The following is a 16,648-nucleotide window of genomic DNA, read 5'->3' as shown; positions in this document are numbered from 1 at the left end:
CATCATGAAGGAGTAGAAGAAATTTGTGAAAGAATGTAAACAGATTTAAGAGTGGTTATCATACATTCATAGCTTGAAATGTTTGGGGATACTAACCTGGCCTATGAGGTAAATGTCACACGAGACCACAAAGCAATGCCAATTTTCAGACCAGAACTGAGTCTAGCTGGGCTAGTGAGTATATCTAGAGCAGTATTTTACTGAGCTGACCCAGCACAGAACTGCTCTGGTATCCGGAGTAAGCTCTCTCCTGTCTAATGACAGACACAGCTTTTGTGGATACCTTCTGAGGTATCACCCAAGAGAGCTCATTAGAGCCGCAAAAGGCGTAACGGAGAACACCACCACTGCAGCCACAAAGCGGCACACGGGGCAGAGTCCCCTGACTCTTGCAAGGGTCTTATAATCTGAAATTTGTGTTTTGCAGCCACCCTCTCATTCCCTACCATCAATTCCCCCCGCCCCCACCAGGGGCATCTTTGCTCATCTTCCAAAGCGAAGGATATTGTATCTTCAAGCAATTTCAAACACTGGTCAAAGGACCCTCAATGAAAACTATATAGCTTAGACAACTATGCCATCACTTCCAGATTCTTTCTCTCTTTCCTTGGACCTTCTGGGCACCTATTTTTAGTCTGAGTAGAAAGTAACTATTTGGGTTTCTTCTTTATTTTTCCACTTTCTGGCAAAATTATCAGGATGAAAGAAAACAGAGCAGAAAGAATATTTCCACACAGCTGGGCTGGTACTCCCTACCACTGAATCTTTTTCTGAGATGGCCTCATTTCTTTCTTTATTTAATTTATTCCTAACTCCCTCCCCAATCATAAAGTATTTCCTTAAGAAAAATTTAGGAAATACATAAAAGCACAGAGAAGGCGACCGATATCACCCACCCATAATCCCATCCATTAAAGTGAAGCACTGTTAACATTTAGGATATATCCTTCCAGTTTTCTTCCCTCCCCCACACCCCCTGGGGCAGGGGGAACAGCTTTAGCTGAAAGAAGATATATTGAAAAATAAAGTGAAACTGCAGGTCCTGTGTGGTAACCTGCTTTTGCCACCTGACAGTGTACAGTGATGGCCATTCTAGTCTCTGATCGTGTGGGCACATCCTTTGTTATTTCTTAAGGTTTAGTTCTTAGAAATGGAATTGCCGGGTCAAAGGGTACAAGTATTTTTGAAGCTTTTGATACATTTTGCCAAGTGCTGAAATGACCTAATTTCTTGACTTCTAAAAAGTTCCACATGCCTATAAAATTCCCACCCCTAAGTCAAGTGAGGGAAGACGAAACTTGGGAAGGCAGGCATTTGCTGGTAGATAAAGGGGACATGGTGACTGGGCCAGCAACAGAGAAGCAGTAGCAGATATGCCTCAAAACTACATTCAACGACTCTGACAGCTTTCTCGAAGCTACAAGGATAAAAAAGTAGAGCTCTCTCCTCCAGTGCAGCATGTTGACTCTGCACTTCTCCAACGCCTGCATCTCCAACTGACTTCTCTGGCTCCGGCTCAGGCAGAGCCAGTACCTGACATAGTCTCCGCTCTTCTTATTCACACTGTAATTGGTCAGGTGCATGAACTGGTTCCGAATGTTCTTGGCTCCTTGGTCATATCGCACGGTTGCAAACCTGACAGAAAGGACACAGGTTAAATGTCAAGAACAGGGTTTCGGGGAAATACAGCACCAGTGAGATATTAATAAAGGGAAGGTGCATCCTCCTCAGATCCTGAGTGTTTATTAAGTGCTAACTCCCATGCTAAGTGTTTCATGTATATCACATTTAATCCAACCTTTAAAGCAATTCTCTGAAGGAGATAATATTAAATCTAATTTTAAAAATAGATGTAAAAATTAAAATATGACCTGGGAGATTAAGTAACTTGCTCAAAAAAGAGCTGACTCCAGAACCATGATCTTAACCATGCGATGCTGCTTCTCTGATATAGAACCTTAGACTGACAGGGAGGATGAAAAATGAAAAAAAGTTATGCACCATCAGGGAAACTGTGTATAGGATGCTGTGGATGATGGGGCATCAGATGGTCAAGAAATACCTGAGGGCCCACACCTGAGTGCCTACTAAACCATTTATGGAAAATATTACGCACAAAGCAAAAAAAGGACACCATAACAATACACAGACTCAGAACTTGCATCCATAGAAAAAACTGAACTGATCCATAAAATTAAGAAAACAATAATGGCAGCACTAACAACATTACAGCATAGATATGAGCACACAGTAGATTAATTCCTGAATTTGGAATGAAGATAAAAGATAAAGGGATTAAACATGGAACCCATTGAAAATAAGGCAGCAATTTGATATCCTGGACTGTTGTCAAAAGAAGACCAAAGTGGACTTCCCATCGTGGCTCAGTGGTTAATGAATCTGACTAGCATCCATGAGGACGCTGGTCCAGTCCCTGACCTTGCTCAGTGGGTTAAGGATCCAGTGTTGCCATGAGCTATGGTGTAGATCGCAGACGTGACTCGGATCCTGCGTTGCTGTGGCTTTGGCCGTGGCTGGCAGGTACAGCTCCGATTAGACCCCTAGCCTGGGGATTTCCATACACCGAGGGTGCGTCCCTTAAAAAAAGAAAAAAGAAAAAAGAAGACCAAAGTATAAAATGTATGTGCCACTGAAGGAAGCAGTCGAGGAAAGAGAAAAGTTTCCAGTGATATTCAACATCAACAAAAGGACACTCGAGCCGAATGGTTATGGTAAATATCAAGCCCTGTTTACATACCACTATAACCGTATCACCCTCACGAAAGTCATTTTCCCAAGAGGCACATCCAAGTGTGTGAAAAAGAATCCTGGAAGGCCACAAGTTTACTTTCATATGATTTACAAATTATTTACATGTGCTTACTCAGACTATGAAGTCAATGTGAAATTTTTACCACATTAAAGGGCAGCATTTAAAATTTTTCCTCTTCTCTATTTCTTCTCACTCACCCACTCTCTCTGCTCCCTAACTCCCTGTTCTAGAAATATACAAGAGCCAAAGAAAGAAAAGTGGGAAAAGAAAAAAACAAACAAACAAAAAAATAAACAAAAACCACCCCAAACTAAAATAAACAAACATGAGGCCAGGAAGAAGGATGTGGACAAAGAGAAAATGTTGACCAAGCATATGTGGCTAAGGGACAAGAGTTTGATAAGTTTCATGTCTATGCTTGGGAAGGGCCCCAGATTTTCCAGAAGCTTCTAGTAGTTCTCCCTTAACTTCAGCTATGTCACTCCATGGTGAGTAAACCTTATTTATATATCCCAATCCTCCTTCTTCAGAGATTCTCCAATCAAGCGGGAAACAGTCATTCTCTGAATTCTTGTGAAATGCGAAGGGGGCCCATGCAGGCCCCACAGAGGCTGCCTGCCTCAACCAGACATTACCTCACAGTGACATACCTCCTGCCATCTCTCCCCCAAAATAATGATTTAGAGGGAAGGAAAAGGTTCTGCTTCAGAGAAAGAGGCTTTTCATCTCTTCTAAACATGAGTACCTGATCTAATTTGGTCAACAACGTGAAAAGGCTTAGGGGCAAACTATAAACTGGTATCCAACACATCTGTCATCTTTCCTCTTCCTAGTCTTCCTTTTTGCTGGGGCATTTATATTCTGAAAATCAGTAAGGACAACATTATTAATGTTACAGTTCTACAGAGAAAAAAAAAAGGTAAGAAGTAAGAATTAGAGAAAAGGAGTTCCCGTCGTGGCGCAGTGGTTAACGAATCCGACTAGGAACCATGAGGTTGCAGGTTCGGTCCCTGCCCTTGCTCAGTGGGTTAACGATCCGGCGTTGCCGTGAGCTGTGGTGTAGGTTGCAGATGCGGCTCGGATCCCGCGTTGCTGTGGCTCTGGCATAGGCTGGTGGCTACAGCTCCGATTGGACCCCTAGCCTGGGAACCTCCATATGCCGTGGGATCGGCCCAAGAAATAGCAACAACAACAAAAGATAAAAGACAAAAAAAAAAAAGAATTAGAGAAAATAAAAACAGAAAACCTCAGTTCAGTGGAAATGGCACCCAAAGGGGCCGAAGTGCTGCACTGTTTCAGTCCCCACATAGAAGGGAGAAGAGCACGGAGAGAGGAGAGGCAGGTGTAAACACTCATCCCTCCCCCCAGTCCAGGAGGAATCTAATGGTTCTCACTCAAATCTGTATCAAACAGACCATATTCATCTCTGGTCACCATTTTCCAACATTTTTTTCTTAGTTTCTAGATCAGAGGTTCCACTAGTCTCAGATCTGGCCTACTAATCAAGTTCTGATTAATTCACAAAGATTTTCTTGTTTTTGTTTTAAACTTGAATAACTTGGCCAGATTTTTTTTCCCCCTGCTGTGGCATGCTGTCACTTGAGGTGCGATCTCAGTTCCCATACCAGGGACTGAACTAGGTTCGCAGTGATGAAAGTGGCTAGTCCTAACCTCTAGGCCACCAGGGAACTCCCATTTGGCCAACATTTAAAATTCAGATGTTCCTTCCTGAAGCCTGATGGCAGCCAGGGCCCATGTGAGGAAGTGGTAGACAGCATGGGAAGGCAGCCCAGTACAAGGAGGTTATCCAAGCAGGGTGGTGGCCCCACAGGGGGCCAAGTCCACACAAGGAGGACATCTGAATGGAGGGGTGACAGGGAGGTCAGGAGAGCCGCTGCATACAATTGAGTAAATAAATATGTTGAAGATAATGGAAGTCAGATTTCTCACTTTTGGAGAAAAGAAAAAAAACATGAAAAGGGAAAAAACTAGTATGAACCCTATGGTTTTGAGCTAGAATTGGAGGCATGAGTATGAACCCCTGCTCTTCAACACAGTGACATAGAAATAAATAAGATGTAAGTTTGTACGTGTAATGTATACGTACATGTAGGTATATCCACACACACGCTTTCTAGGTCTCTCCACTGCGAGGACCTGAGAACAGAGACACCCCAGAACACTGACTGTTTCTAGCACTAGATCTCGATTTCTCAATAGTATCTTCCATTATAAGCAACCACTGCTCCTTGGAGAAAAGGGCTGATTCAGGGCTGGGGCAGAAAAGAAGATGAACCTGAAATTTCCTGTGCTCAAAGAATAAGGGGACAAGTCAAAAGGACACAAAAGCCAGCTTAAAGGGGCTGCCATTGGCCAAATCTGGGACAATTTGGGCATCGAAGTAAATCATTACAGTAAAGGATTATAACCCATTACATAACACAAGAATCCTTAAGTCCACATTGGTGGATATAAATAAATAAACAAGATGGAAAGAAAACTCCTGGGAGTAAAATGCCAAATACTAAAAAGGAATGATAGGACTAGAAAATCATCATCTGATGGTGGATTAGAAAATCACCACCATGGAAATAATTCATCCAGGCAAGAAAGGTCAATACATACTAAAATTACTGGGTGAAAATGATGAAGGGTGAGATTTTGCAAGGTCTCAAAGTATCTCTTCATAAGATATTAATTGCAGAGGGGACAACAAAGTAACTTTGCAGTGGAGAAATCTGGCAGATATCCTCGTTTTTTAAAATTATATAAATTATCTTTATTAATTTTGTTTTTTTATGTAGATTTAAATTAAATTCTGGGGTTACTTGCTTTCAGCCTGAAGAACTATTTTCAGTATTTCTTATAAGATGGATCTACTAGAAACAAATTCTGTTTTATTTTTATTTGGGAAAGTCTTAATTTAACCTTCATTTTTTTTCTCTTTGTTTAATTACTTAATGAATTTTATTACATTTACAAGTGTACAACAATCATCACAACCAAATTTTTAAAGCAGATATCCTCTTAATCAAGCGGTCAAACACCACTAAACAGTTATGTGCCATTCGAAATCAGGCAATGAGAACACAGCATCGCTTCCGTAACATCCTAGGCAAAAATATTTACTGTGAATCTCATTATGAAAAAAAATCAGACAAACCCAAATTGAGGGCCATTCTACAAAATGACTACCCTAAATCTTCAAAACTGCTGAAGTCATAGAGTTCCACTGTGGCTCAGGGGAAACGAACCCAACTAGCATCCATGAGGATGACGGTTCGATCCTTTGCCCCACTCAGTGTGTTACGGATCCGCATCGCCATGAGCTGTGGTCACACTTACAGCTCGGATCCCGCGTTGCTGTGGCTGTGGCATAGGCCTGAAGCTGTAGCTCCAATTCGATCTCTAGCCTGGGAACTTCCATATGCCTCGGGTGCAGCCATAAAAAAAGAAAAAAATAATAATAATGAAGTCATAAAAGTCAAGGAAAGACTGAGTTAATGTTTCAGAGCAAAGAGACTAAAGAGACTCGGCAACTAAATATAACATGTGACCCTGGATTTGGATCCTTCTGCTATAAAGAACACTATCAGGACAGTTGGTCGAATTTGAATGTGTCTCTAGACAAAATACTATTTTTACAGGTTTTCTTTAACTTTGAAATGGTTTCAAAATTAAACGTTTAAAAACAAAAGTAAGTTTCTCAATAAAAATCTAGATTTTTCAGCCTTAAAAAACCAGAAGATCTGGCAATACTACCTATCTTAGTCCATTTGGGCTGCTATAACAAAATACTATAAACTATGTAGTTTATAAACAACAGGAATTTAGTTCTCATAGTTCTGGAGGCTTGAGGTCCAAGACTAAGATGCAGGCAGATAGACAGCACCTTCTTACTGTGCCCTCACAGGGCAGAAAGGGTGAGAAATTTCTCCAGGGCTCTTTTATAAAAGGGCACTAATCATTCACGAGGGCTCCACCCTCATGACCTAATTACCTCTCAAAACGCCCACCTTCAGGGAGTTCCCGTCATGGCGCAGTGGTTAACGAATCCGACTAGGAACCATGAGGTTGCGGGTTCAATCCCTGCCCTTGCTCAGTGGGTTAACGATCCGGCGTTGCCGTGAGCTGTGGTGTAGGTTGCAGACACGGCTCGGATCCCTCGTTGCTGTGGCTCTGGCATAGGCCGGTGGCTACAGCTCCGATTGGACCCCTAGCCTGGGAACCTCCATATGCCGCAGGAGCGGCCCAAGAAATAGCAACAACAACAACAACAAAAAAAAAACAACTCCCACCTTCAAATAACACCACCTTGAGAGTTAGGATTTTAATATGTAAACCTGGGAGGTCACATTCAGATCACAGCACCACCATGCATCACAGACTTGTTGCCACTGAATAGTAAATGCCCTTTAGATGGTACATGTGAGCTCTGGTTCTCCAGTCTCCACCTAGCCAGCTGTTTAGTCAATGTCCTTGTGAACACTGAGGTTTGCGATTTGTGATTTAGATCTTCACATTTCATATTTCATCCTAGTTAGGTCTGAAAGCATCAACACAATTCTTTTATTAGAAACAACCTAAAAGTGGTAATTCTCTACTAGCTAGCCTAGGACCAAGTTTGCAAATACTTCTCCTAACACACATACTGAAATTTACATGAGGAATTGAGTCTTGAACCACCTCCTTAATGAAATCAAGCTTTAGGAAAAGCTCTCAAGACAGAATTTCATAGCCTTGACCTTTAAGCCTAAAAAGGGGGGGGGGGGCAGGGAGAGGGAGCAAGAGAGAGAAAGAAAAAAAAGGTGGGGGGGAACTCTACTTTTTTTGCCAAATCAGAAACTCTGGGTACTATTTCACAACCTACTGATGAGTAGAGAACTATACGTCCATTTTTTTTTTTTTTTTGGTACACACTAAAACATATTAGATTATCTTTATTCTAATAGACAATAAATTCTTTTTATTTTGCTTTTTAGGGCCACACCCATGGCACATGGAGGTTCCCAGGCTAGGGGTCAGTTAGGAACTACAGCTACAGGTCTATCCCACAGCCACAGTAACATGGGATCTGAGCCTCATCTGCAACCTATACCGCAGCTCATGGCAACGTCAGATCCTTAACCCACTGAGCGAGGCCCGGGATTGAACACGCATCCTCATGGATACTAGTCGGGTTCATAACCCACTGAGCCACAACAGGAACTCCTCTGACAATAAATTCTTAAATCAAAAGCTGTATTTTCTTTTTGCTTTCGAATGTTTCTCAATGAGAATGAAGACAATGGTAATAATTTGTCTAAAACTCTTGAGTGAGTGAGTGTGTGTGTGTGTGTGTGTGTGTGTGTGAAGGAAGGGTCTCGCTGTTAGACATACAGTAGGTACCTGACAGGCACTAAATGAAACCACACCTGAGTTGCTGGTTCAGGAGCTCTACTACATGGACCTCAAACGGGAAGGAAAACACAGTTAGTGGGGTCCTTTCACCTCTCCTTTGTTCTATGAACACGAGACCACAGTCAGTCCCTGAGAGTCTAGATGGAGGATAGTTAAACCACACATTTATTCTAACAAACATTCACTGCAAACACACAAAGTAAGGGGAGGGCAGCTCTGAGGAGACCCTGGCTGTGGCGGACACGTTATCTTTCAGCAGGTGTAGCCATTCAGAGCCACAAAGGCCTGGAGGATCAAGAGACAGCGCCTCAGGCAGCCGTGCCAGGAGCCACTGGGTTTCATCCTGCCCTGACCCAGAAAAATCTTATGGAAGAGAACAAGAGGCCCAAGAGCTCTCTGATCTGCTGTCAACCAGCTGCGGCCGGGAGACTGCCAAAGTGCTGCAGTGACGAGGCAGCGCCCTGCGGAGCCGTCTGGGAGGGGATTACCAGCCTGATCCCCTGGTCCTCAGAGCCAGAAATGACTCAAACTTCACAAACAGCAAGGGCCTGCCAGGGAGGGTGACAATGAGCGCTGGAGAGGGTTTTCTCCCCCTTGTCGGTGTCTCTCCCCTCCTCCTGCTGCTGTGGCAGATTCTGGACAGTGTGCAGCCCGTGAGGTAATCTGAATTCCTTGGCAACCGGCAAGTACCTGAATTCTTTCAAAACCACAGGAATCCAGCAGAGAAAAGGTAAATATCCCTGCGGAGCCAGTGTTAATTAGCAAGGAAGGCTACTGAAGAAGGAACTGGGGGCGGGGAGCAAGGGAGAGGCATTACAAATGCTTCGGGATCTTTTCTGAGTTTCCACTGAATAATATGGCTGAGGCCAAAGAGAGGCAGTCCCCGACCAGACCAACCGGGGCCTCCTCGGGCCTTCTCGGCATCCCCTTCTCCCACCTCCGCCGTGTGGGTGGAGCTCCCCCAGTTCCCTGGATGGGCTCTTTCATCCCCCCCACCCCACCCCAGTTGCTAGCGCTACCTAGCTTTGGGTCTCTGACAGCACATTTGGTTTTCAACTCAATTTTGTTTTAACTTTCTTTTTCAACTTTTTATTTTTCCTCTTTCAGCGAAAATTTGGCTGTTAGCTTTGTCTCAAAAAGGGCCTTCACAAATGGTTTAGACCACATACTGGATCCACCTAAAACTGTAAAATCCAGGACAAAGTCTTTCTGGATTCCACCTCTGAAAGGAAAAAGAGCCTGCACCATTTTGGTAGAGAACAGCACCCCTCTTTGGAAACCGGAGTGTCCCCTGCTGGTGCCAAACAACAACATACGAGGAAAGTCAAAAAGCAGGAAGGGGCAAAACACTGGACTCAAATACTACTGACACCATTTTTTAAAACGTCTCAATATTTTGTCCACATATAAGAAGAAGAGAGTTTTTCTACTTCCCATGTTAATAAGACAAGGACAACTGAAATTACTAGTCTAGAAAAAAAGCATTTAGGGTCTTTTGCTTTAGTAAATCTAAGAAGGTAAAGAATTTACACAAAATTCTTACTTCACAGAACCGTCTTATGAAATGAACTTAACCTTTCCGTCACCTAAGCATGACTTCTGAGGCCCCAAACAGAAATGATACGGGTTCTAAAAAAGGAGACCAATGACACTGCTGCCAGTTCTGTCTCTTTAGGAAAGATGATGGTTTTCCTTGTTGAGCCTCAAAGTAAAATGTTTGAGTGATCTCATCCCAAACTGATTATCTTCAGTAATGTCCATATAAAACACACGTGACCCAAGGTTACTAGAGACTGCAGATCTGGAGATGCTGTAGACTATTGTTGAGAGTAATGACACAATCGAGCGGATTCTGCGGATTAAAAAGAAGCAGAGGAACGCCAAGATACACAGCGGTTAAGACACAGCAACTTAGGCGCATGGAAGTTATTGCACAGAGCAATGCACCCTTGCAGGACTGGCTAATAGCCTGTCATAATGTATTATCCTCTTGTAAAGCTTTATTATTCACCTATGCTTTTAGGTAAAATGAGCCAAAGCCCTGAAAATTCATATTTTTTGGTTCAATTTAATCCAAGTTTTAAAAAAGCTGTTTTCCAAATTATTCTGAGAAAAAGCATCCACTAAAAAAAATTATGGACACATACTCAGTTCCTGCTGGAGGCATGAGAACAGAGTCACTCAATTCAGTGGGTTCTGACTTCCCACACACAGCCAATAGCCAGAGCACTTGCATGTCTGTAGTAAATTTTATAATAAATATTGGTATTGCAATCTGAATCACTTTGCATCTGAACCACTGAGGTTTTAAAACTATGCCAGATTTTACCAACAGAGAGGCTATTAATACTGCGGGTGAAGTACCTTTGGAATAATATGCAAAACATACTGCTATGATATCCTTGAGAAACAGCATGACCTTGAGGTCTCTGCCCTATTCAGGAAGCCCAGTTGATGGCAGGACATAATCAGCTCCCAAGAAGGGGAGAGGAAACAAGCTGGGCGAAGATGAGTGGAAGCAGGAGGGTGAAGGAGCTCATGGCACACAGAGGGAAACAGGGACATCTCAAATTACAAAATGAAAAATCTTCAGCACCTTATACACCTGAGCAGAAGCAAGGGGCCTATTTCACCTTCTTTTTGTCCTAGATACTATGGATATTCAGCTTTCATCCCTATACTTCAAAATGTGAGAGCACGGGTGTTTAAAAAACACTACAGAAAACTTCTTTCCTATGAAAATCTGTTTAGTAGTTAGTAGTTAGTTTGTGCCCAGATACCTGGTTCAGCCCTTTATCTAAAAACCAAGGAATATTTTAGCAATGCCCCCCTACCCTCCTGCCCCAGCTTAGTTTTCAAGGATCTAGAGAACAGAACTAGGGAGATTCAGTGGCCTTCGGTGTTTCCCAAGGTTCAAACTCAGAAATCTTAGTTAAAAATATGACCGGGCTTATAAATGGTATCACTGCCACCTGGAGGTGAAGGGAAGTCATGGCTCAACCAGCTAGAATCTAGTTCTCACCCTCTGACTCTAGTCACACAGCACATCAAAAATTTTTGATGGAGCATGATAATGTAAGAAAAAAGAATCTATACATGTATGTGTAACTGGGTCACTATGCTGTACAGTAGAAAACTGACAGAACACTGTAAATCAGCTATAATGAAAAAAAAATAAAATAAAAATCATTATATATAAAAAATTTTTTGAGTATATGAAATAATTAAAATGATTCTAAACTAACAGTTGTCAGAGTACAATAATATGTACCAAAGCACCTACAATTACATAGGTAGCCTTCTTTTATCCATGGTATTTCATGTTTTTAAAGTACACTTACTAAAATACAGAAATATTATGGCCATGCTTTTTACAGATGCAAACCACCTCCTAAACTGCTATGCCCAATAAGGAACCTACACATAAAAGGAACTTCAAAGCAAGGTACTTGGTGAAATTTTATATATATATTTATATAAAACCAAAGAATATACACACACATACATACTTTTTGAACATACATACATATTTGTGTTGCGGGAGAAAAGAACACAAGCACAGCTAAGTTACATACTTATTTTAAAAAATTGAAAGGGTCTAAGAAAATGCTGCTACCTGTAAAATCCTGTCAACATGGGAAATACAACTTCAAATTATTATAATTTTAATTTAACTTGGGGGAGTTTCCACTGTGGCTCAGCGGAAACAAATCTGACCAGCAACCTTGAGGACGTGGATTCGATCCCTGGCCTTGCTCACTGGGTCAGGATCCAGAGCTGCCATGAGCTGTGGTGTAGGTCACAGATGCAGCTCGGATCCCAAGTTGCAGTGGCTGTGGCTGTGGCTGTGGCCGGCAGCTGCAGCTCCATTTCAACCCCTAGCCTGGGAACTTCCATATGCCACAGGTGTGGCCCTAAAAAGCAAAAAAAGAAAAATTTTGTAAGTCACACTACCTTAAAACCTAAGAAGTACCTCTAGAGAAACAAAATTATAGGTGTGAGTGTGTGTGTGTGTGTGTGAATAATCAATGTGAAGTATAGATTTTTATGTGGGAAAAAAAAAGCAGCTAACACCTTCCCCCACCCCCAAATACAAGAGAGCATGAAACAGTTCAAGCCCTCAGCTGTGGATCCAGGAGTTCAAATCCCCACTCCACTATCAATCAACCAAGGTCTCTTACCTCGCCAATCCTTCTTCATAGAGATAGATGACAAGAGGATCATAGGAAGTCACAAGCACATAGAGGCGCACATCAAACTTAAAATCTGGAAAAAAAAATTGGGGTGCACAGGAAAAACAAAGTTCATTTGTTTTCTGTCACAGAATAAACAGGACAATGTAACAAAAAAATATAAAGGAAAGAAGAGCTCTCCTCTCCCCATGAAACACACACTGCCCACACACCTTTTCCTTTTGAGGACAGATAATAATTATACTGTATCTATAACGAGAGAGAATGTATATACATGTATTGAATAGCCTTCATATATATATTTGTTACCGTATAACCTATAAAGCACTTTCTTTTTTATTATCTCAAAATCATCTTCAAAATAATCCCTCAAGGTAGGTAAGGAACCAGCCTCATCTCTGGAGCCACAGCTGCCAAGAATTTGACAGTAGCTTAATAAAACTTACCAGAGAACACTATAAAAAGGTTAAAAAAAAAATACTAGTAAGCTCTAGCCCAATCCAGTCAAGGGCCTAATCACAACTCACCATCTATGAGCAGGGGGTTGTTAATGTAACGGGAGACCAGGATGTTCTCTTCCAGGGAAATCTGGTTTGGCTGTGGAGTAATGAGAACAATGAGAGGGTAGAAATGCAAAGGATTCCTAACTTACAATAAAGAACAAAGCTCTTAACCTTTTAGAAATGATAATGTGGAAACCTAAAACTCTAAGAAAAGTTTTCCTCCAAGCTACCCACACACTAATTGGCCACATAACACACCACTTCCATAAACACTGTGAGTATCCAATTGTAATGGAGGAAAAAGACATTTACACAGCACCTGTCACACAATAAATTGAGCCTAAACAGCTTTAAAGATTTACATACAAGATACTAAATATTTACATGCCAAGAAAATAAAAGCGACTTAAAAAATAAATGAAAACGTGGAGTTCCCTCTGTGGCACAGTGGGTTATTGATCTGGTTTGTCTCTGTGGAGGCTCTGGTTTGTTCCCAGGTCTGGAGCAGTGGGTTAAGGATCCAGCCTTGCTGCAGCTGTGGCGCAGGTTGCAGCTCTGGCTCAGATCTGATCCCTGACCAGGGAACTGCCATATGCTGCAGGGGCGGCCAAAAAAAGAAAACAAATAAATAAGAACTTGCTTTCACCCAAATGTAAAGCATATTGGATATTTTAATATACTACCATTTTTCTTAAATGAAGGCTTCCATCAAGTTGTTTGGCATGTCCCCTGTGAAATGGGATGGCTCCTTCACTGATTCGCTCAGTAGTGTCTGCTATGCTATCGTATGTGAGGACTGAACTAGATCACATATAAATTTTTTTCAATGAAAAAAAGAGTTATCTGCACAAGAAATTATGATGAGTAATGATGGACACTGTAGAAGGCACTGAGGATACAGTGATGGAGAAAAGAGATGCTCCCTGCCCTCAGAGAGCCTAATCCCTACTCCCAAAGAGTCTGATATTGGAGTAGAGGGACAGCAAAATACAGAATTTAAAAGAGCACAAGGCAGCACATGTTCAAGTGCAAGGTGTGAAGCTGCAGAGTAGAAATGCAGGACAGCAGGTGGGACCAGTCAGGGAAAGCTTGTCCAGGAAGAGTAGGTGCGGAAGTGAGTGTTCAAAGCTACTGAGCATGTGGGGGAAAGGAAAGGAGGCGGCACAGAAGGGCAGCAGCACAGAGCCCATCAGAGAGGGGAGTGGGCAGAATCACTGACCTGGGGCTAAATAAGGAACAGTGTGGTGAGACAATTAGGAGGGAAGACCCCACTGGCAAAGGGATCTGAACCCCTGGCAAGAAGAATTTGGACTGAACACAGTGGGAAGCAGGAAACTATGTGGGTCCTTAATCAGGTAAACAGTAAGATAAAATCATCTGGAACAGGAGCTCTTACTACGGTGCAATGGGATCAAGGCATCTTGGGAGCAGATTTGATCGCCAGGCTGGCAGAGCAGGTTAAGGATCTGGTGCTTAGGTCGCCACTGCAGCTAGGATCTGATCCCTGGCCCGGGGGCTCCATATGCCATGGGATGGCCAAAAATGAAAAAAAAGAAAGAAAGAAAGAAAGAAGATTTGGAATAGAACAACTCCAAATGACATTAAGACAGAAAAATCAAGAGTTCTCTTGTAGCGCAGCAGGTTAAGGATCTGGTGTTGTCCCTGCAGCAGCTTGGGTCACCGCTATGGTGCAAGTTTGATCCCTGGCCTAGGATCTTTCACATGCCACAGGCACAGCCCAAAAAACAAACAAAAAAAAAGACCCCCCCCCAAAAAAAAAAAATCAGCTGTCAGTCACCACAATCCATATAGGACAAAAGGGCTCCAAAGGCAAAGTGGTTCTAATGATGACTGTGATGATAATAGCTACAGTAGCAGCAACAGAAACACTATCAACATTTGCAGGAAGAAAAATTTTAATAAATGTACTGAAATTTGCAATGTGCCAAGCACTGGTCTAATCCTTCACAAGTATTATTTCATTTAATACTTATCCCACCCCCCATGAGGTACGTATAACACTATCCAAATATTACAGATGAAGGGAGAGTCAGAGAGGAACCTGCTCAAAGTCCCAGAGTTGATAAGTGATAAAGCACCACTTGAATCCAGCCAGTCTGCCTTAGCAGCCTAATTCTTAGGCGTTATTCGCACTGATCCCCCAAACTCTGACCTAAAATAATTGTCCCCCAAATTCAGAAGTCTGTCTTTTCAATAATGTATTTGCTATCCCAACTACTACAGTTTTAAAATAAGGATAATCTGTGACTCGGAGGATCATATACAACCACAAGGAGCAATGGCAGGGTCAAGATGAAATTCCCCTCTCATTTCCCACCGCTGCTATGTCAACGCAGAACACAAGCCATCTCTATGCATCACACAGACACTACACCATCGCTACTGATTCATACTCAGGACTTGGTCACCCACACCATTTCCTGATCAGTTTCTCACACGTACTATCTCTATTTTGAGTCAGCTTAGTCTGTAAGAACTGATGCAATCACAGCACAAAGCAGCAAGCTGCAGGCTGTGTTCCAAACCTAAAATTAAACAACTACAGCTCTTTTCCTACTAAGTAACAACTAGAGGCTGCTAGATATATGACCACCCAACTTTCCTCGGAACCAGACAGCACACTGGTGATGGTCTTCACTCTGTGACACGTCCAATGTCCATGCCCATTTCCTCCCTTCCCTTCGTCATCATCGCCCATTTGTTCTCTGAGCTATGCAGAACATAATCTCTTGCATTGTTTAGGTAACTTTAATATTTGTTTAACAGTCTATACCTCTCATTTCTATTGCATTAGGAATTAATCTGTAAGCTCATGGAGGAAAACGCTGGTTGGGGTACAGTTTTTTTGTATAGTGTAATAAACTGATAAGCAACTAATGAAATCTTTTTGAGATCTTCAAGCCTGTTTCCTTTTCACCCATCCCGAATTAACTCATTTTAAATGATCTCAATTCTAAGCTCAAATTTCCCTCCAAAGGATGCTAAAGCTAGAATCTGAATTGTTGGGAAAGTTGGAATCATTTTTCTAATTTGACTTTAGTATTAAAGCTCACAGTATCTGTTAAGTTTTTGTAAGGTGGAATAGGACAGTGGTTAAGAATGTATGCTCTGGGGAGTTCCGTTGTGGCTCAGTGGGATGACCTGGCTAATACCCATGAGGACTCGGATTCAATCCCTGGCCTTGCTCAGTGGATTAAGGATCTGGCATTGCTGTGAGCTGTGGTGTAGGTGTAGGCTGGGTCTGGCATTGCTGTGGCTGTGATGCAGATGGGTGGCTACAGCTCCAATTTGACCCCTAGCCTGGGAACTTCCATATGCCTTAGGTGCCATCCTAAAAAGACCAAAAAAAAAAAATATATGTGTGTGTGTGTGTGTGTGTGTGTGTGTGTGTGTGTGTGTGTGTGTGTGTGTATATATATATATACACACACACACACACACACTCTGGAATCAGCTAGACCTTTCTTACTAAGGAAAGAATTATAACTAGCTCTTAGAGTTCCCATAAAGACTGAATGAGATTATATTTGGAAGGTACATAGTAAATGCTCAAGAAATATCAGTTATTATTATTATTGCAAACTCAATAGTATCTATGTGGTACTGTTCACTAAGTTTCACTACTTAACAGCATTCACCACGAAATGCCACATGCCACTCTGCTCAGAGCAGTGCACTGAGTTATAATGAAGATACCTAAGAATTAGGAGATGATCAGAGTTTCCTGGTGGCCTAGTGGTTACGGATCTAGCATTGTC

General features: G+C 42.1%; 1 protein-coding gene across 1 annotated transcript in view; it reads right to left on the bottom strand.

Annotated features, from left to right (window-relative positions):
- Positions 1-16,648, bottom strand: part of TTLL5 (tubulin tyrosine ligase like 5) — a 267,739-nt gene that overhangs the window by 216,454 nt on the left and 34,637 nt on the right. Inside the window, exons 8-10 of the mRNA XM_021099539.1 lie at positions 12,894-12,963; positions 12,355-12,439; positions 1,534-1,635 (exon numbers count right to left, since the gene is read on the bottom strand). Of these exons, the coding sequence (XP_020955198.1) occupies positions 1,534-1,635; positions 12,355-12,439; positions 12,894-12,963 (257 nt within the window). The remainder of the gene's footprint in view (positions 1-1,533; positions 1,636-12,354; positions 12,440-12,893; positions 12,964-16,648) is intronic.

This window comes from Sus scrofa, chromosome 7 (genome assembly GCF_000003025.6).
Source record: "Sus scrofa isolate TJ Tabasco breed Duroc chromosome 7, Sscrofa11.1, whole genome shotgun sequence".
In the NCBI taxonomy this organism is placed as follows: domain Eukaryota; kingdom Metazoa; phylum Chordata; class Mammalia; order Artiodactyla; family Suidae; genus Sus; species Sus scrofa.
The sequence above is the reverse complement of the archived record's forward strand: the minus strand, read 5'-3'. Positions and strand labels throughout refer to the sequence as shown.